This window comes from Bombus vosnesenskii, unplaced genomic scaffold, assembly GCF_011952255.1.
Source record: "Bombus vosnesenskii isolate JDL3184/JDL3185 unplaced genomic scaffold, Bvos_JDL3184-5_v1.1 scf7180000013267, whole genome shotgun sequence".
Lineage (NCBI taxonomy): Eukaryota > Metazoa > Arthropoda > Insecta > Hymenoptera > Apidae > Bombus > Bombus vosnesenskii.
Genome location: NW_022882927.1, coordinates 7,066,245 through 7,089,068, shown reverse-complemented (window position 1 = coordinate 7,089,068; position 22,824 = coordinate 7,066,245). Strand labels below are relative to the sequence as shown.

General features: G+C 37.4%; 1 protein-coding gene across 9 annotated transcripts in view; it reads left to right on the top strand.

Moving 5' to 3' along the window:
- The window catches only part of LOC117230422 (PH and SEC7 domain-containing protein 2), an 81,349-nt gene that overhangs the window by 46,952 nt on the left and 11,573 nt on the right, over positions 1–22,824 (top strand). For 7 of the 9 annotated variants that reach the window (XM_033487859.1, XM_033487857.1, XM_033487866.1 and 4 more), the window contains exons 2-3: positions 4,059–4,125; positions 12,682–12,735. In XM_033487859.1, coding sequence (XP_033343750.1) covers positions 4,059–4,125; positions 12,682–12,735 — 121 coding nt within the window. The remainder of the gene's footprint in view (positions 1–4,058; positions 4,126–12,681; positions 12,736–22,824) is intronic. The other 2 variants (XM_033487862.1, XM_033487863.1) reach the window with 1 other exon arrangement.

The window sequence follows — 22,824 nt, the reverse complement described above, 5'->3', positions numbered from 1 at the left end:
ATACAGGGTGTTCCTGCGTTAAATATCGAATTAGGAATTAGTTAGACTTTCGTAACTAGATTAATTCTCTTTATACTTGGCCATTAGATTAGGTTTCAGGCATTTTGCATAAACTTTGATATTTGCTTCTTGCAACTTGTTTCTCCGTTCAAGTATATGTAGCAAATGTTTGTTAAATATTTTTGCTCGATGGAAAGAAAAAGAATATTTTTGACGATCCTGTTCTCCTCGTTTATTCCTCGCATGTTTGCATCTCTCTCGATATCTTCATTTTTCGAACGCTTTACTCATAAAAAGTGTGGAATATCGGAAAGGTAGTAAAATTATATCGGATACTAAAACGAGATATTTCAAACTATGCATATTTTAATAATATCAATTCGAATATAATATCCATTTCGTTTTATACGCAGACTTTCGGTTCGTTCTATTATAAAAAAAAAAAAAAAAAAAAAACAAATTCATCAGATTCAAGTCTAAATTGCAGTGTTCTTCGGAAGACAAATTATCACGCGTAAAATATAAAAAGTCCATTTGCAATCTATCTTCTCATCAAACAATTTCCGTACATAATTTTACACCTGTTAAGTTCAATTTTCACTTCCAATTTGTACATTTAATTTAATTTTCACTTTCGAAATAAAGATCCCAACGTTTAATTAAAACTTAACAGCTCTATTTTCAGCCTCACTTACTATTTAAAAAAAAAAAAAAAGAGAAAAAAATTCTCGTTTAAATGGAAATTACAATTTCCCACTTTGCAAGAAGAATCGCCACGTAGAGGAAGAAATATTCCCGAGTTTCCTGGCTGCGCGGAAATTTTTCACGCGGCCGAACAGCAATAAAGCGGAACGACGTGGTCCGCGCTGAACACACGGTATATTCGAAAGATTTACATTTTCCGTCCAGCGGCGGACAATGTTTCAAGGGGGGAGGTATGATGGGGCTAAGCGGCCGTGCATCGAAACAATAGCGCGAGACGGTCGCATTTGCGCGGGATGCACACGTATCGCTGCTGCAGTTTCTCGTTATTGTTAGCGCAAGGCACGATACATAAGTGCATGCGACGTTCAAGTTACGCGAAAGCTCTGTCTGGCCTCGTGTTTCCAGTCAGACGGTGCACCTTCCGCGATACAGCCACGAGATTGCATGTTTCGTTGTCTTTCTTGCCTGTGATCGACGCGGTTCGCCTGTTAAACGCCAGTCATTTACCACCACACCTTGTAATTTCTTCTTTCGATCGTTTCTCCTTCTAGGTTAATCTACTTGTTCGTTAAGTGGAAGTTGCTGCAGCGGCGATGCACGAAATTCGACGAAATTAAAACTCGCTGGATTTTTGTACCGTCGCGATGATGACTGACTCGAGAGACTTTGTCGAATAATTGAATCCGTTATTGATTGTTACGGGCATTCTCGACGAGTTGGCGAGGTTTTTGGTTGTCTAGTTGAAAGTTACAGTTGGCGGATTTAAAGGAATTGAAAGGCAATGGCGGAATTTTTTAGTATCGTCGTAACGAACGAATTTGTTTTTGACGAACGATTTAATGTATCGCTTGACGGAGGGTTGCACGCGGTTGAGGAGGTTTTCCGTAACTAATTGTATGCCAGGGTTGAGAGATTTAAAGGAAGTAAAAATATTTCGAGAATAATTTCACTTCGACGAATAATTTAATGTGTGGCTTGACGAAGATTTGTGAGGGATTGGGTAAGTTTTGCTGATAAAATGACCAGTTATCTGCACATTTAGAGTTACGTAATTTGCTTTTGTTTGGCTTCATAGGACTTATCTAAGAGGTTGTAAGAAGCGGTGAAGAATTATTACTGGCAATTTAGCTTCACAGTCTCTATTTAGAGTCGATTGGATATCGTGAAATTTGTAAGAGGGAAGAGGGATTTTATCGAATGGAAAGCTTGTATGGATTTTATAGTTTTCCAGTATTTTGAATTATTGGACATTAAAGCGAATTAATATCGAGACGTTTGTTTGCTAGAAGCGATCAATTTTATCTAGTTAATAGATCTCGCAAACAATTTTTCCTTCGTCTATTTTGTAAAACATATCATCCCCATTTTCGTTGTAAAAAATCTCATCCTAATATAAATACATTTTATTCGATTAAAAAAAATTTAATCATATTTTGCCGATAAATCGAAGAAAAATGTATGGATTATGATGTTAATCCACGATGTGTTACAATGAAGTCAGTAAAGCGTGGCGTGGCAACTTGGATCTCATTGTACGCGTCAGCTGCTCCTTTATTTGTCCAAGAAGAAGGATTTGCCCGTGTTAACAGAGCTTCTACCTGGTAGCGTCTTATCCGTCTTCCCGCTCATGACGGCTAGCTTCTTGTAAACAATTTCGTTTCCTGTTTCTCGTGCACCGCAGAACGCTATTTCCCCGGAGGCAAGCTGCAGGAAATCGAAGAGACAGCGACGGAAGAAATAGGGGACAATTTTTCAGAGAAGTTCAGAGCCGCGAAGTAACACCGTGAAACTATACGGCAAGTCGTATATACAGACGTTCGAGGGTTGAAATACGTTCCTTCGCTTTCCTTGCACCTCCCACTCCCTCTTTCTATTCAATAACTTGCAAAATGACTTATTACGTTTGAGCGTACGGGATGTCGTTTCCATCGAGTTCCAATTTGCCGAACAAATACCAACCAATTTGTCCATATTCTACTGAACTATGGAGAAAAGCAATAATTGCGAACAAGTATCAAACGGTGTTCTTTGTATCTTTGAATATTTAGCCGAATTTACATTGTTCACGTTGGAGGATCACTGGTGCTTAAAAGGACGTTTTTCGCGGTGAAACGTGCACGGCGAAACAATGGAAATGCGGCTTTACTCGCTGCTCGACCAAACTACCGGCCGTGTCTGAACCTACCTTTATCTTCGACCGCTGTTTGTACTTTAAATATTTCGAGATTTGTTGGTTGATTCATCGTCCGTATCAATACGTTTTGCATAATTTTGCACGAAGTAAGTTAGGAAACAATATTTGCCGGATTCGTCGGACAGATATTGCCAGTTACCAGCGTAAGTTATGTAAAACACGTTCGTTTCCTCGGTCGTTCCATTCAACCGATGATGTGAAAATTGCATAGGGTTACGTAAGCGTGGGAATAGTATAGCGAGATGGATTTTAGCAGCGATGGGAATACTACGGCTCTTTGATTTACTTGTTCCGCCGGATTGCCACGATTGTTGTATAACCAGCGAAATATCGTAGGAAGCTTTATTTCGTTACCAAGTTAATCACATTGACCTCTATTCCCATACTTTCTCGATCAATGATAAGTCATTATAAATTCTAATATCGATAGCGAGCAACTAAAACCCTATTGTATTTATTATCAACGGTATATCAATATTATAGTGGGCTCACGTTTGTAGCGATTGTTTTGACCGTACGATGCTGTGTTATTTTTTAAAGAATTCCTCCCATCAAACCACTTTTACGTGTCTTCTATTTACTATTTTTATTACGTATATTTAATACTAAAATCACGTAAGAACTAACGAAGAACATATTACATTTTTAAACTCTTCCTCTATAAAGCATGAAAAATGTGACTTGCTGCGCGTCAGTCTTCTGTGATCTTCGCACAATCTTATTACACTAAAAATAATCTAACGATCGTTGCAATTAAGATGGAAATAATTCGAGTAACATGTACACCAAAGAAACAACGCTTTACTTTAATCGTTTTATCTTAATTATCAACGTGTACCAAATTCACCCCTGTTACTATCAAAAATTCAAAAACGATAAAGGCACGTAAGATGGTATCATCACAGAATGTGTAAAGAGAGGACGAATAGAGTAACACAGATATGTAATAATAGGGAGGCACATTTGCATAATGGCGGTTCGCTATTCGCCCCGTTGGCCGGTTGGCCAGGGGGCTGCGGCGAATTGTGTCGTCGAATTGCCAAAAGCTGGTGGAGCAAGTAGACGCCCTCCTAGCGGTGCATGGCAATTCGTCGTACCTGACCAATTGATCCTTCTGCAGAATGCGTTTTCATAGAAACGGTGTCTGTTGCTTTTGCAGGTCGAGGCCGGTGACGTCATACTCAGGGTGAACGAAGTCGATGTCAACCGATTCAGTACTAAAGAAGGTAAGAAGACCGACCTGCTTTAGCCCCTCTCTTTCTCTCTCTCTCTTTCTCTCGCGCTCGCGATATAATGCACATTCGCCCAAGTGCACTCGTTCTCTCTTCTCTCCCCTTTCCTCCCCCCTTTCATGGTTCCTCCTCTTTTGCCCCTGTTTGAAACGTACAACCTTTTTGTCCGCGATATAACGTATCGAATGGTCACAGGATTTGTATTCTCACGTTCTGTGATCGAGATTTGGCAATCGACGAAGATTAATGTTGCGTTTAACGATCGGAACTATCGTCGAATAAAGGGCAGCAGGACTGCGTTTTCAGTGACTCGTATCGATAGTCAAGTTGAAGCGAGATATATGTTTCATCAGCTACGATATTCGTATTATGTTAAAAAGTCAAACAATGCCATTTATTTTAAGCAAATGTATCGTACTAAGTACACCCCGTGGTGTTGGAATATCGACGCGAGTCACTGGTACATGAACTTCATTTATCGAAACTATCCCAAATTTTAGTCGATGCCGGAGACAATATCGCAGGCAATGCAAGGTGGGAAAGAATCTTTTGTTCATACACTTTCCAAAAATCATTGAGATCTTGGAATATGCACCGCTATAAGTTTGTAAAACTTTTATGTGGAAGATTTTGATCGCTCTGGTAGTTTGGTTGGTAAAAATCGAGAAACTTGATTTACACGGTGATGATTCTTTGGTGAAATTAGTAAGTAGTTTATCAATCTCATCCATAAATTCGCGAGGAACTCGATTACTCGCTCAAACTGAATCAATCATTTACCCGAGTTCTCGCCGAAATAAAATCTGCCGGTGCAGAAAACGAAAACTTGGAAGATCGACGTGATCAACTTTCTCGTAATTGCGATACAATTCTCGAACGTCCAGGGAGTTAGATGGAAAATAAGAAAGAAAAGGGGAAAAAGCGAGAAAGAACGTAGATCGATCGAGTGAAAGTCGGTTCGCGCTTTATCCCACGATTGTTCTTGCACGGAAGGTCAATGAAACTCGCGCTCGGGCGTGAAAAAATCGCGGACGTTTGGCTTTTCGACCGTAAAACAACAGGAAAACGCAACCGTTCCGACCTGAAGATTCACGATTCGACGTTTCGCCGCGCGTTTCACGCGGAGATGGCAATAATTCTCGAGGGACGACCATTTTATCGGGATTTATTGGGAATATATACCGACTGGCTGGATTTTCCATAAAACACCTGAGAATGCCTGGGAAATTTATATCGTGATTTCCGGCGGAAGCCGTCTGACGCAAGATTTCACGGTATCTGCTCGAGTGTAGAGAAATCGAAAGTTCAGCGATAACAAGAGCAAACAGACGATTTCGCACGAACAGTCGTTTAATTGTTAAATTACTTTGTTTACTGAAAACAATGAGAATACTTGTACGAAGATTAGAACAGAATTCCTATAATACTTATATATCGTCGTTGCAATACAACAAAGATATAACTAGATATTTGCAAATTTTTTAGATAAATTTTTTAGATAAATAAAGTTAGATAATTTTTAAAATATCCACTGAATGGCGGTTTATTGAAATATTCGTTGTTGGTAGTCGCATTTCGTAGGAAGTTAGTTTTTAGTCGCAGTTAGTCGCAGACATACTTAAAAGTAAGTAGAGAATGCAAACAGTGTTGTTTATCCCAACATTATAAAACATTCCCTTCGCTATTTAATTACAAGTTTAGTCGCTAAATGAAATTGATCTTCTTGATCTCCTGAGAAATCACCTTTTTCCAGTTGCACCATTGATGCACTGGGACGGTGATACATTGTACGCAATTGAAATGATCACATCTGACAATGTATTATTTGGAAAATAAAGCAAACCAGAGTTTTGTCATTTAGTCCATATAATACAACTTCATCTAAAAGGTGAAAAACACAGGGAACTTCGGATATTTCAACGCATCTTGAAAAAAGGAAAAATTACAGTTGGGATGTTTTAACTAAATACTACAGTATATTATTTGAGATACGTACGATTCTTTACCAATTAATACAATCAATACAGTTGTTTATTATTCCAACGAAGAATCTTATATTCATATATTCAAGCGAACCGCGGAAGCTATAATAATTATGAATGGTTTCCAAATGCAGTAAAATGTCACTATGTATACGTATATGTTGAATATTTCCAGTCTATACAAGATATAAATACTATCTCGGAGGAGCGCTTGCAAAGCTTGCAGCAGAAATCGAATCGAAGTCATCATTTTCTATGAATATTTACCATTTATGTATATTGAACGTCTTCCAAGAATAATATCAGTGGCACATGCAAGGAGATCACGATTAAACGAGAAGACTCTGCGAGATATTCTATATTTAAATTATATTCAAGAATTCGATGAAATATCACGATGTTCGTTTCGTTCTGTTTGCGTTTTGTCCCGTCAGTATGGTTTCGATCTGTTCGTCCGATTTACGCGGTATCAAATAAAATTCATAAGAAGTCTAACACGCGATGGCTATAGAAATAGAACTGGATAACACGAAGGAGAATCGTATACGTAAGTTTACCTCATTCAGATTAGAAATAAATGAGACACTGTTTTTGCTTGACCCTAGTTTAACCTTTCGATCTGTCAAGTGTCCCATTCGTCACGCAAAAATTATTTATTCATAGAAAGAATCGAGATGCGAGTAATAAGCGTCGACGAGACGCGATAGAAGTTACAAGGAACGGAATTAAATAAAATTTTATTCGTTTATACTTGGCAGTTTTATCGATAGATCTTGAGACACGGTTCGTTATCGTATGGATTACGTTTTGGTTAATTTTGTTCAACATTTATAACATTGTTTTAAAAAATGGTTAATAGAATGTGGTATAGAAGTTGCACATTTTTGTTGGCAACTTACCGCTGTTGTATATTTTATGATTCGTATCTCTTCATAGTCTATCTCATGCATTTTCGACGCATCATTTATTCTCAGCTCTAGCTTGCTCCCCATAATTTAAATTTCTAATTGAATAATACATATGCATGAGGGGAATATCTTGAAAACTATAAATTTGTAAGATTCTCAAAGAAATATTACGAGCATTAGACGAAAATTTGTGTCTAATTGGAGCACCGAGAACCATAGTGATTTAAGTCGGTCTATTACTCGCCTTTATAAAATAACGTTCTATGTTTACGATTATGCAAAATTCATTACGTTTTTTAAAATTGATAAAGACGTGCCGCAACAGATATTATTAGATTACGAATTTTCATGCAAATTCCCGACCACAACAAGAAGATAGGACTTAGATAAATATTTCATTTACCTTCTAATAACGAGTATTCACTTCGAGTATTTTGTATATTTTCTTACGTATATCCTGGCTGTTTTTTTTTTTTTTTTACAAATTCCAATTTCCTGAAAATGCATAATGAACGAAACTAAATGATACCTGGATGATGATACCTTTAAAAGTTGAAATACGTGACTAAGTATAAATTCTCAGATTCTCCGCTATATATACACCGCTATCGTTTTCAATTCACTAATTCTAGAAACGAAATCATCGCTCATTCGTAAAAATAATAACAATAATAATAAACGAAGGAAGAGAAAACTCGGGAAAAAGCTAGAAAACAAAACGTTGAAGCAATCGGTTCGCGATGTCCAATGACGAGGAGAAAGCAAAGTTAAACGAGATTCGAGAAAGAAATTTCATTCAGGCGACCTTTCCACCATGAGACGGCGAACAGTCAAACGAAATTACAAACGAACTGGACTCGAACTCACAAGTAATTCGAAGCAAAAATCGAGTTAAGATGGTCGTTGGATTACGTTAGACCAGAGGAACGAAAGAAGGCGGAAGTTTTCTTTAGAAGCAACGAAGTTTGTCAAAGTTTCTATTCTTTACAGACGTCCATCTCTCGACGAATTTCTTGCGCTTGTTAGGATCGCGTTGGTAATTTCGTGCACGGGGGTGAAACGTCGACCATGCAGGTCATTAGCGAGAATTTTACGATGACACGGCGCTAAATTTGCGCCGTGCACGCGAAATGGGACACTTGATTGACTGTATTACCGGTTGCTCGCGAATGCTGTCCGCTGCATCAAACCAAACGATCCTTGCTCAATTTTATATCGACGATACAGTTACCCTTTTGGCCGTCTACTATCCATTTTGCAATTCTGTCAGAATTTTCTTTCTTTCTGTTAAACGTTGATGATTGAACATAACGTCAGTCTAGTTGGTGGATTTTTTAATCCGAAAATTGTAGCTTGTTAATTGGAAGAGATCGATTAATTCGTCGTTCTGATCGCCCATGTGTCTGGGTCATAATTATCTCTCCGTTCACAGGTCTTCTATACTTTTACATATCGCCTTATTCGTTCTATAAAATTGGATTTTATAATTCATTGTCTAATCTCGTAATCGTAAACGTTTCTCGTTAAGAGACGGTTCAAGGGATGTAGGAAATGATTCTGTGCTTTGCATCTATTAATCTATTAATACAATATATTTTTAACTTAAGAGACACGTCTGAAATTAACGTAAAAACACATCTTTTCTTTTAAACTGAAGTTATTTATAAATCATCGAATAGAAAGTCTTATAGAGGATTTCTTTAAGTTTCTAATATTAATAAAATAATATTCCAAATAAGGCGTGAATATAAAATTGAAGCAAACTCAACAATTCTTTCTCCGATACCATGAATGAACATTAAAATAGATACTATTTGGTTACTAAAATAAAATAGATAGAAATATTGGGCTGTTTACTAGAATAAAAATAGATACTAGCTTCTTTGTTAGAATAGAAATAGTGGTCAAGTTGACGAATAGTTACCACCCTCTGACCGATTTCGATGGCCTTGAAATGTGATGTCAAGATCGTCTGATGAAGATTCTGGGCAACATTTTCCTACGCATGTAACGGGTGGTTGGTTTTAGTTTTTTACGAACCATACGCAAAAGTAGATTTGGTATCGTACATCCATGTACGTATGTATTCCGCGTGAAGCTGTCGATGAGTTACGTCCTTATGAATTCTAACGGGATATTTTTAATATCTTCATAGTGACGTAATAATAATAAATAATTCCAGTCACAGAATTCCAAGTGGAAAAGAGTTGGCGAGGTTGAGCTATCTAAATGATGTCAGCCGGCGTGGCCAATACCGATAATCATAATGGTGCGACTAAATCAACGCGGTTATAATTTGGGCACACAAGTGAATATCCGAGCAATAATTATAATATACAAATATTACACCTAATGTACAATTTTTTTGTACATCACTTTTGCGTATAATTGAAAAATTAAAACTTCCTATATACGTATAGGAAGAAGTTTTTCGAAATGGAGAGCTCGACAAGATATTTCAAGGGGATGGAAATCGGTGAGGAGGTAATCGTTCGACACCTTCACCGAAATAAATACTTTAAACAAATGATTGACTATTTGCGTCTGTTTGTATTATAAAATGTATATTGTCATATTTATGTATATATATTATTTATAATTTAAATTATAAAATACAAGACGCCTATGAGGCTGAAAAGATTAATACAATTCGCAATACAAAGAATCTCGGAGCAAAGTCCACAAAATAAGGAAGCGAAAGAATAAATCGAACGTAGCGGCGAGGAAATTAAAATTCCGGAAGTGGCACGAACCAGCGGCAATCCCCGTTTCGCGGAGGCTGGCACAAGGAACAACAGCGATATCGTGTAACCGAGCGTAAAGCGGCCCAAGCATCGCAATATCGGCCAGCCTCGTGTTTCCTCTGGTTCCCCGTTTAATTTGACAAGCTGACATCGCAGACAAACACGAAGCGATATTTCAGTTCCGTGAACCGTGAACTCGCGTTTGTTCGACTCGGCACGGCGCGTTTGCGTTTCGCGGATATAATTGGTAAACTTGGCCGGGCTGCTGTTCGGAAATGGAAGATGCTGGAGATGCCTCGTCCTACGGGGCGTCCGCTTTACGGGATTGAAGGACGGTGAAAGTTTATCGAAAGCCTTTGCAACCGGGTAAATTTGTTCTTCGAGGGTTTCGGAGGCCTTTCTCCGAGCGCTTTTCAGGTATCGACAAGATTTAGACGTCTTTGAAGCTCTTTGTTGCTCCATTGTCTTCCTTCTGTTCGTAGAAATTGCAGTTTTCGTGGAAGACGTTTTTTCATCCGAAGATTAAGATCCGACCTCTCTTCCTCTTAGGTTCGAAAGCCTCTTAACACTCGTCTTTCCAGCTTAATTTTACTCCTTTTTTTTTTCTTTAAAATCCTTACCCCTTTTTGTTTCTTTGATGTTCTACAAATATTTCCAAACTTTGATTCATTTGGACGATCGGAAACATAGAAACAGATAAGCGATAGATCTATGGCATTTGTGTCGTAGCGAGAGACACACAGTTTATGTGTATATTATACGAAACATTTTGAAATCTCGTTAGCAATTAGATAGGAGTATCGTGATTATATCGGGGCAATTTGAAACGGATGTGAAAATGTATATGGAAGTTTCATAATACTTATTGTTACCATGATTGCGTGGCAAAGATCAGAAAAATATTTGAATTAGTACATTTAATACAATTAATACATACGTTGTATATTATTACAATAATATAATAATTATGCATATACTAATAAACCACAATATGTAGCGAGATCACTCTATCACTAATTGTATGTTTAAGACAACTGTTCAAGCTGTATACTAATTTTTATCAATGTCGTGTAACTTCCTGTCTCTACACATTTCTAGAATGCTTTCAAATTTTGCTACTACAATCGCTGCAGTCTCGTTGCAGCGTCAATGGAATTTCAAAAAGTTTACTACAATGCGCGTAATACGTTCATAAAAAGATTCTGTAGCAAGCATTCGAATACTTTGACGAGTCACTGTAAACCATTTCACTCAACGGTGCATAGAATGTTTTCTACTTCCATAGACGGTTTGAAGGTAAAAGAAAGAGCCAAAGCTGCAGAATTTCTTTTAGCAGATGTTTCTCAGCATTTCCGCAATCTCCAGTAGTCGGGATATTCCAGGTAGGTGGAGGTTTTACACAAATTCGAGGTTTAATTAAACCGACCTATCTGGGCATACCGTCTTGTCCGTCCGAAGCGTATATTCTTGTCATCTCTTTCGTCTAAACCCATCCTCGTCCTATCCCGTTAACGCGTCATGCTAAAGTTTCCATTTTGCTGGCGTTAAAACCGAGTTCCACGCGGAACGGTTTAACCATCGTGCAAAATTGCGACCCAGGGCCATCCTTTTCGTCAGGAGAAGGTCGTTTCTCTCGTTAATCTCAAGCAGGAAGGCGGCTAGCCTCTCCGAAAACAGCGTAACGGACAACGTTCCCGTAAATTCCGTTTGCAAACACGTGACAACTCGGTTTAACCGTAGTTTTTATCTCTCTTTCTCTTTTACTGTAGGGGACAAGTACAAGTAGGCAGGAAGTAGAAGTAGATACCAATCAAGTTTAACCGTTGATTTCATTTATTCACTACTATATTACTTACTATAATAATATAATTATTTACTATATATAATCCGTGTACCGCAAGGATATATAATAAATAAAATGGACGTAGAAGTAGCGGACAAGATTTTACAAAACAGTTTGTATTTTAGAAGAGCAATGGATTGTACATTCTACTGAATATAACACTAGTATCTACAATACTAGTTCGATTAACCCCTTTGTTCGTGATTCATGATTCACGATACGCTTTGGACGAGATATCTTTCCACGCAATGTGGTTCATGCGATGCTTCGAAGGGAACATCGCGCGATTCCGTCTTTCAACGTTTACGACTGGAAGTCGCTCATCGGTCGTTGTCTCGTGTATATCCTTTTACCATGCTTTGAATTATTTCATGCGATATTTTCTTCATTCAACATTCCTAACCCCTTTCACATTCACAAACGCAGTGTCTCACGAACTGATTTTTATGCGAATCGTTGCACGAGATATCTCGTATGTCTTTCCATTATCTTGCATCGCATGAACGACATTGCGTTGCAAGATATCTCTGCCGAAGCGCGTCATGAATCATCAACAACACTGTCTGGCAAGATATGTACATATTTCGTACTCTAATGCGAGGTGGTCAATCGAACTGGTGCTACCGTTATATCCACTAGCGGATAATAGAAAATTCAAAGCTTGCCAAACAATTCACTCGTGTGCACACACATATCAGTAAATTCTATGTTAAATATTTTTCATCGTATCGCACAACAGTCAGCTATTATGCAATATAAATAATATTTATTTGTTTCTCTTTTCAAGTTCAATCTGTGTTTGTCAAATTTTGCCCGCTACCGTACTTCAATTTCGTCTATTGTGTATCCTCGTAGTACATAGATTACTTCGTAAATGATTGAACTCAATATTTACATCTTTATGTAAACAAGCCGTATTTCCGCTATCTCGTGTTTATTCCTATCACCACTAACTATGTCTCTTCCATTTATTTCTGTCCGCGAATGTATTCCTTCTGTTCTACGTTTCCCATCCTACGACTCTTTGGCCAACGTCTTTCCTGACTGGTGTGTTTCGTCGTTTTCTGTTTCAGTGCTGAAATGTCTGCGGCTCTCGTCGGATCCCGTCACCCTGAAACTGCGAAGGGGTAAGTCAAGTGCGTCTACGAATTCTTTTATTCGCGCGAACAGCGATGTCGAGTTGGCTGCAAGTTCGGTTATTGAGTTGCGACGAGGGAATGCAATCGAGTTTCAGCTTGGGTGGTTTTCGAAATTCTGATCGGCGAATATCGAAACGTTCGTTGGCCATGATTATTGGTTTAAGTGGTTATTAGTTCGTGAGGATCATCGATGATTCAGGCGGTTAATAGAGAGGCTTGATCAACGCATTAATCGAATTTTTCCGATTATCAGTCGCGTTAGAGATTATATCGCCATTGATTCGTGTTATTTTCTTAGACCTGTGACAGATATTATTTACACGGATTTACTGATTGGATTAATTGACTTGGATTGTAACGTTAAATTAATTCCGAATTAATTTTGATGTTGGAATTATTGGCAGTATTATGATTTAAACGAAACACAAACTGTAATGAAATTTACATTTGAATTTCAGCACCGATTCAAATTGGGATTGAATATTTTATGTCGTAATATGGAAGAATTTCTGGAATTTAATGCCTCTTAAGATTACATCGATTTTCAATCAATTTATGAAACCACTTGACACATTCGCTATTAATTGAAACTGATGACGATTCATTTGGAGAATCGAAATTTTGTTCGTGTGAAATATCTTCGTTTTAACTACAAATAATAATTCTTTCGTTACATTGTCTGCTCTAATTGATCTGTACGAATCACTCTATCGAAAACTATAGAGCTTAAAATACAATAATTGCGTTATTCAAATGATTTACTCGATGCGACAGGCATCAGCAGCAGTGTAGTATTTTGAAACAAACGATAATTTCTAAAACTAGTGAAGAATGATTAATGGTAACGATAATCAACAGGAATTATGCATCGAAGGCAGACATAGCTCAGCTCGACGTCGAACGTAGCAAGATTAGTCTGTCTTTGAACCTCATTGTCACTGTTCTAGACATAGTCTGAAATAAGATTTTCCTCGTTACAATACCGGCACGTAATTAGTCCTTTCTGCAGATGTACGAGTTCCCAGTTGTGAATATCAAATATTCTTTAGCTGCTGAATAGCAAATTATTTTGACGTTAAGTTCGTTATTTTATTAATGAGAATCAGAATATAGTTTTGAAGTAGCGCTTTAACGAAAAAAGGATGTCAATGGGACGAATATATTTATTCTAGGATTTATACGATGATAAGGATTCTTTTAGAGATTGCCATAGAATAATAAGATAGCGATAACTCGTTGTTAAAGCTTATTCGCGTTATCGTTAAAAATCTCAGGTTGAAATCATTTTATTGTCATATTTATATCACTGTAGAAGGATGAGACGCTAATATCGGAGCTTAGAAAACTAATTATTTTAGTTTGGAAAATTATTACTTGGAGACAAAGCTCGTATGATTTTACGATTAACGAACACTTTTATACTAGTAGATTTTTTCTTATTAATTACAGAATTTCTTAAAAACCTTCTATCTTATCGTGCAATAGTTTCAGTCGCAAAATATACATCGTTAATTACGTATCATAACAGTTTGCCAACATGAACAAATTAATTATTTCTCATATTTTAATTTCTTGAAATACTCCATTTTCCGACCACACTACCCTAACAAAAAGGACAAAAGGATAAAAACAAAAAGAAAAAAAGGAAGATATACGATTCTATGTAAAGAGATCGTACTACTACATGCCGCATAAAATTCGAACCATTCGATACAATTTGCCACTATTCTTCATTGGTTCTCTAGATTTTATTACAACCTAACGAAGCTTGAAAAGAAGAAGATTTTTTCAAGAGAAAGATTTCTATAAAATCTGCAACAACAAATATTTCTCAAGAATAGTGTCAGACCTACAGTTCCATAGAGATTGGATTAATAAAGTTGTTCCAGTGAAAAGAAAACTTATAGCGTATTTTATTAGCGATTCTCAGATTCACCAATCTCCGATCGTTGGTACATGATTACGTTCGCCATTCGCAAGATCCGCTTTCGTCGGTGAAAGTGTAGAAGAGTAGGGAGAAACCGAAAGAAATATCGGGTGGACCGCGTTCTCGACGGTGCACGCGTTCCATCGATAAGCGTAATCGGCGGTGTGTGTGGGCGGCGAACTTCTTGGCCGGTTTTCCGATCGTCTGGAATCCAAGGCGCGTATTCCTGCAACGCGCACGAGCCAACTCGCGCATTCCTCTCGGGTGGATCCTCGCGGTCGAAAGTACGCTTGGAATGCGAAGGAAGCTCACGTGTTTCGGCTGCTGGCAAGTTCCGCTTTCTCGTCCATGTATGACTGGAATTTTCTAGTTAAACGTACTTTTCGCAACATTCGGATCAACCCTTTGTAATTGGATGGTCTTTTCGATTGGCGAGGAAAACAAATTGAAGATAACAGGTGAGAAACGTGATAATACAGATATATTGTAGCTTTATTTATCCGTCAAGATGCGACGAAAGTAAATTGTAGACTAGGAAACGTATTTGCAAACTCATCTGGTGTGTGGATGGTGAAAATAAATACAGTCAGTGAATAAAGTATTGGCATAGGCTTTAAAATGGAATAACTGTTTTAAAAACGGGTGCAAAGGATTTGAAGTTGGAGAAGCTAGAAAAATTGCTTCGTTAAATGACGTGTATAGGAAATTTTGGGAAAATTAAAATTGATGGGAACGAAGGGGAAGATTTCTCTTACACGTCATCAAGTGATCCAATTCCTTTAGTTTCTCAATAAAGCTCGAGTGGTTCGGTCCAATCTTAAAAAATGTTATGTTGTTTCAAATATAACTACGAATAATATACTTTTGTGACTGACTGTAAGTAAGATGTAGGTATAGTACTCGGCTATATACATTTCTCACGTCGTATTCATATTGAACTGAAGTTGAAAATGCATCGATTACTATGGAGAAAGTGCCTTTCGTAAATGTTACTCCACTTCCTTAATCAACGTGATTCATAAATCAAAGTAATATTCGTCGATTAAATTGCATCTGGAATTACACGCGCTACTGCATTTTCCTTTAACGGAAACCGTTATCCAAATAAAAATACTATAAATACACGCGTGATGCACATTGTACGTAGACAACCTTTCACAATTTTCATTTTCTCCAGTTTCTTTTAATCGGCATATCCGATTTATAAATTAAATTGATATTTATCAACGAAATTACTTTTGAAAGTACACGTTGTAATATATTTTTCAGAGGAAATCGTTATCGGAGTTGAAATACTACAGGCACATGTGATGCACTTTCTCTCTCTCTCTTCATTACGAAGCTACTCTTCGTAGCTTTACCATTTTATCCTACTTCCTTTAATCAACGTGTTTCATAAATTAAATTAAATTAATATCGTCGACATTGCATTGGAAATTAACGCCTTTAACACCTTTTTAAAATGAATATTATAGTCGAGACACGTGTATATGACACGCGTTCTTAGTCTTATTTTCGCAATTTTACTTCCTTCTCAGTAATCAACGAAATTGGTATATCCGATCCATGTTTAGAAAGAAAGCGGCACTCGAAATTACACTTTACGTGTCTTTTTGAAGAAATTATACGGACTCAACATTTTCTCGACTTTCTAAATCAAAGTAAACGTTAATACGCAAATTTAAGGATACGTTTACTGTTTCCACGTTGTTTGCCTTAGCATTGTTCAATTTATTTATTACTAGACAAAATGCATTACGAATTAATAATATCAATAATATCGATACGATAATAGACAAAGTAGAATGCGATCATATGTTATTACACGGATAAATCGTGTAAAATAAATACGGAAAAGTTAAATATATTAAAAATTCGCAAAAGATTTGAAATAATGTAATCGTTAGACTATCTAGAAACCTAGGCGACGAAGGAAATTTCTATTTACTGATATTCGTCACATACGAATCTGAATTTTTCCAAACACGTGCAATCCACTGATTGTTGCACGTAGAAAGCCAATTGACCTGGGACATTGTCAGTGTGTTAAAATCCGGTAAGTACACGGACATGCGATACAGGCAGACAGTTGGCCACGTTGCGTGAGTAGAATCATTGTGTAAACTTGCCAGGGGACCAGATACGATGTTACCTCACAGAACCGTCGTGTTTAGCCGATTTACACCGGATTATCGTTATCAGTGCATGCGCACCTTGAATTCATTCGATGTTAGAGGTAGGTTCTAGCCGCTCTGCTGTCCCGACTAATGAAGTCCGCGTTGAACAACCTGGATGGCCCTGTTGAATCATTGCTCCCTTCATTCAGTGTACGATAGGAATAGCCCCTTTGATAAGCTAATCCAGATACGGTAAGGAACGATGGAATGGAATGGATCAGAATCGTAGAATCTCAGCGAGATGAATTTATCTCGCATTGAATTGTAGATTCAGATTGAACGCAGTTGTACTTCTAGGAATTTCTATGGTTAAGAGATTTAGCTTGTAATCCTTTATGCAATTCTTAGTTTAAACGTGTAGCAATCTCGTTGGAGATGGAATCCATTGGATTAGGTTAATGTTTTCCATTGTTAGCGGTAATTTCGTCCTACCATTGTTCGTTATTTCTAGCGCCAGAATTTATTAAGTCTTTCATTTTCATTTATACGTAATGAATACAATCATTGATTTAGATTAATGTATAAGTTCAATTGAAATGAAAATATTCGTCGCCAAAAGGTACGACTATTGACTTTTGGAATTATCGTGCCACCTTCGTCAAAGATATTGCTATTTTAATAATAATTTCTGTTTCAGCATTCTTGTGACTTTTTGAAATTAAACAGTGTAATTCGAATAAAATTGCATTTATTACGATCACCTATGACTTAATCACAGTCGAGAAACAACAAATAATTTCCGCCACAGTTAATGGCATAATACCGTTTTTAATTATTTCACCGGCATAATTAACCAGCCTTTGCACCTTTACGCACGCGATAACCCATTTTAACATCGAGCATGTTTCACTGCTCATTACGAATGTTATTAAGTAATTTTTCCGATTACTGTAATTCCACGGCCAACTGACTGATAATTTTCAACCAGAGCAATTTTCTATTGATCGGCTAATTTACAGCCTACGATTACTCGCGTTATCTATCTCCATCACGTACGTCTCTTACGGAACAAACGGTAACGATCGTTTCTACCTTTTCTCTTGTTAATTTTTACTTCCGGCTAAATTAGCTGATATGAGTTCGTTCGCATTTAATGTTGCCTTTAAATCGATATGCAGCTTTCCCCGACACGCTGCGCTGCCGCGAATAGCTTTCGTATACAAGTGAGAAAAGCCAATTAACCGACGTTCGGCCAGTGAACGCTGCCAAAGGGAAGCCGATTAATAAACAGCCAATAATATGTTAACTACGCCAGCCAGTGATATTGCCAGTATTGCACATTCATTTTTCAAAGATCCGATTGCTTCTGGCTGTTGCTTCGAATTAAGTTTAGTTTTGCGTGCGATCATCCGTATGATATTGTACAACAGATCGAGTAATAAGTTCATTCGCACAGGATCGCGGAACTTTATCTGATTATTGAAAATAATGTTATTGATAAAATATATTATATTTGTCATATTATGCTTGTAGTCTCCGTTTGTGAATGTATCATGTGTGTTATACGAAACATTTTGAAATAAGATAAATCTAAACAATCTGACTATCTATTTAGAGAATGTTTCAGGTGTTTCATATATTTTAGGTTTTTATCTGGTGTCTGCAACAAATTGCAACGTGTTTTAGCGATATAGTTTGAAACGAAAATGACAAAGAACGACGCGATTTGTAATAATTTACGTAACTTTGTTACAATGTAACTAAATTGCATATAAAATTCACTGCGAGCAATTAAGGATTAAATTATTAAATGCCTGGAACATTTCGAGTTTTAGTCTGAAGTTTAAATTAGTAAAAAAGAAAAAAAAAAAAAAGAAAAAAGATATATCTACCCTATGTAAACTTCGTATTTCCCTGTACTAATTAATGTACCACTCTATTATATTCCGTAATATTAACATAATACCTAATTAATGCTACCAATATATTGCTGCGTAATTTTCAAACTACGTAGAAACACAATTACTTGGTCGAGCAAAATAGCGAAATAATTAATGAGGCTCATCGATATTTATTATTCTTGGTTTAAAATATCCAATAAACTGTCTTAAGATCGATGATAGTTTGAAAGGCCGCATCTTTACAGAATTTCCGACCTTCGAAGAATTTTCTTCAGCCGGAAATTCATCCTGAAAACGCACGAAAGGAGTTTAGCATAGCTGTAATCTACGAACTTTATTCCGTGCTTTTAAAAGGCAGGCTAATTGCAGCGTGTCGCGATGTTGATTAATGACCTACCGTAACTTATCATAATCTAACGACGAAATGTCAGATTCGTCTTGGCTCTTTCCTTTTTCTTTCTTCCCCGATTCTCTACAACTACTCCGAGCCCGTCTTTGTCATAAAGTACGCGTTCCCCGAACACGCTAATCGTGCGGGTTATCTCGTGACAGTTTAATCCTCCCCGAGGAAATCGAACGATGTCGCAAAGCACAAAGAAAATTTGCTGAAGCTTTGGGATCAACCGTCGTTTCTATATGCGATCACATCGTCGTTAGAACTGTCTTTTAATTTTTTAATCAGACGATATCATTTGATAAATGTGTAACACGATTATTTACGCTACGTATGATATCAAAGCTGCTCTTTTTATTTAGTATTTCTGTTCAGAACAAACGAAATGACTAGCTTTTTGTAGCTTAAGGGGGATCGTCAAAGAGAGCATTTCAAACGAAATACGAGAAAAGAAGATACATTTATCTTTTTGCAGACAATCGTAATTATGAAATAGTGAAAATAATAATTTCCATTCGTTGACGACTGAATTGTTTATTAATAAATAAACGAACATCGAGTCGAAGCTTCAGAGCGACGTCTATTCTAAATATAATAAGAAATTTCATAAAATAAATTATATGTATTATTAAAAAAATTCATATTTTTTCCTTGATAGATAACTAGTAGTTATCATTGAATCGAAGCTTCAGAGCAACGTCTATTCTAAATATAATAAGAAATTTCATAAAATAAATTATACGTATTATTAAAAAAATTCATATTTTCTCCTCGACAGATAACTAGTAGTTTCCCTTTCTTCTCATTATTAGTATTTTCATTGTCATACCGCAAATCGTTCCAAATATTAATCCACTAATTAATGTAAGCGATGAACATCTCATTCATGGAGACATAATTGATTTAGGATACGTTTACGTCACCAAGCTGAGTTGGGATTTGCTGAATACAGTACATTGTTTGAATCTATATCTTAGTAGATATCTTCAGGTCTATTATGCAGATTATTACAATCGCAAATTTCCAATCGAATAAACGAGAATAGACGAGCGTATTTTCGTTTCATAATAATTTCAACAATCTCTGAAAATTATTGTTCTATATTAGATTTACAGTATCATTTATCGTTTAACTTAATTGGTATTTAAAATACTAACAAATTATGTATATAATACGAAACCTCCTAAGAGCATTACTCTTCTTAAAATTTGTTTCACTAAATTTATAGTACCATTTATAGCTCAATTTAATTATCATTTAAAATATTAACAAATTCTCTGATACCACTTATCACTTAATTTAATTATCATCCAAACGAACAACAAATTACGTAGCAAATCTTCTTAGAAATCGACTCTTCTCAAAACTTGTTCTTCTCCTATATCATTTATCGCTTAATTTAAATACCATTTAAAATAGTAGCAAATTTCGCTTCTAGAAATTGTCGTCTTCCAAAGCTTGGTCTTCGAAATCGATAGTGAATTTATAGTATCGTGAGATATATCTTTTCCCGTCGTGCTCCACAAATTTAGACGATCACCACGTCCATGAACCGAGAACACGTAGACCGGTTGTACGTCAGCTGGTGAGTGAACTCCGACGATCTAATGATAGAACTCGGTGCACGCGCATATAGTCGCTCTTGAACCTGATCGTAATAATAGAATTGCGCGATAATAACCGATAGGAAAACGCGATCGTGCGTCTGCCCTCGGACTCCTTGCAACGTTCGATGACGCTTTTACCCGGTGCTGGTGTCTGCACGCTTAGGCGACGCCAGCTGTTCGTCGTTCACGCGTGTTCCACGCGACAAGGGAAAAGGAAGAGAATGAAGGGGAAGAAAAAACGAGGAAAAAAAAAGAGAGAATGTCGAGGGCAGGTAATTAAGCGCACGAGCCAACGATCAAACGACGCGTTCGGATAACAAACGATTTTCTATCAGAGCGACTCATTGATTAGTCACGGTCTGCGGGAAGACGATGCACGGAAAACTCGCCTCCAACGAGGAAAATAGTAGCTATCCACGTTGTTGGGCATTGCGGGAAGTTTGTTGGGAATTTTAAGGAAATTTTACGAGCGGTGTATTTTTAGCGGATTGTCGGTTCGTTAATAGAACGAGGATTTTTATAAAAATAATTATTTTTAGCGAAAATTGGCAATGGAGTTTGTTTTTTCTTTAAACGGGATATCTCGTCTGCTTTTATTTGTACACCTGACGAACGTTGATTTACTTGTGCGTGCATATTATTCACGTATTATGAACTTGCTCGAATATTGTGCCAGGTGTGTCGGACCCTATTCTCGTATTATGTCTTTCATATTTTACGTATGAAGATCACACGAGAAAAATATGATAATTGCATTTTTGTCGACTTTCCGATTTCGTTATTACTCGGTGGCTACAGAGGGAAAAGGAAGTCGACAATTGGAACAAACTGATCTATAAAACTTTGAAAAAGCGATGACAAATCTACGAAACTTCATGGAGATCCGAGTGCATAAGTAATGCAGTGAAAGCATATTATCATTCGCAAAACCAATAGGAAGGAGTCTAAAAATCGGAAAACGCGATTTATCATGACCTTCTCCTATATTTCTCGTACTTTGCGTCAACATTCTCTTTATCCAACTATGTACAGTGGAAACTATTCGTACGCTTGTCTTCTTTTATCTTTCATGAACATATTACGTGTATCGTATGAAACATTCTGAGTATTCAGTGGGACATTTTTCACGCTTATTATATGCTTGACGTGACTATTCATATCGTATACTAATTTTTTACTGAATATAAGTTTACAATAAAAAATATCTTTCACCTCGTATATATATTTCCAGATTGGATTCAAATTCTGCCAATATAGTCTCGGCAGTCGTCGTGTCTTATTATATCTTTAACAAAATATCTAAATCACATTATATCCTGTTATATGTTAATGAAGGTATAAGACGCACACTATGCACACGTAAAGATGATCTGTGCTAAATGTACGAATTCTTTCGCGAGCCACTGTACATTGCCTAATAACAACAGAAACTCCAACAGCTCGAAAACTCAAAAGACCTCGATCTCCGTTTCCGTTGCCCCTCTATTTCCCGTTCAATCCACTTGTACCCCCACAAACGGGCTAACAACCCCTTTTTCCAGCAACGAAACGCCAAGTTAACAAACAACCTACCCTAGAAACATCCATTAAAGTCCTCTGGAAGGAAACGCAGGCCCTCGAGGCAGACAGACTCTCCGCAGCTTGGATATTGCGCTTCTCGGCGGCGGATCATAAACTCGCTCTGGTGAACGCTCGTTTTCGTTGCGAAACAAAGTAAACGCGGAACGACATCAGCCAGCGGTGCCTTCGTCGTCGTCGTCGTCGCCGTCGTCGTCGAACAACGACGACGAGACGTAGGCGTATAGCTGTATTATTTAAGGGCGAGTTCTGCCGCTCGTAAATCGCGCTCCAGACCAAGCCGCCCCCGCGGGAATCGAAGTTGCTCCGGCGTATTTCCAGCCGGATGGTCCGTCGACGCGACGCTCGCTGAGTTTTCTTTGGCGTCGACCGGGAGACGCGTTGCCCGCGGACGCTTTGAAACGCTCCACGCGTCGACGATAAATTTCTCCGGATGAAGAGAAGCTCCTCCGCTTCGTATAGCAGTGGTTATGGCAACTTTTTCACCCTTTGACGCTGCTACGCGTATCACTTATCGGTTTTGTTCGAATTTTGAGATTTGAAAACGAGAGAG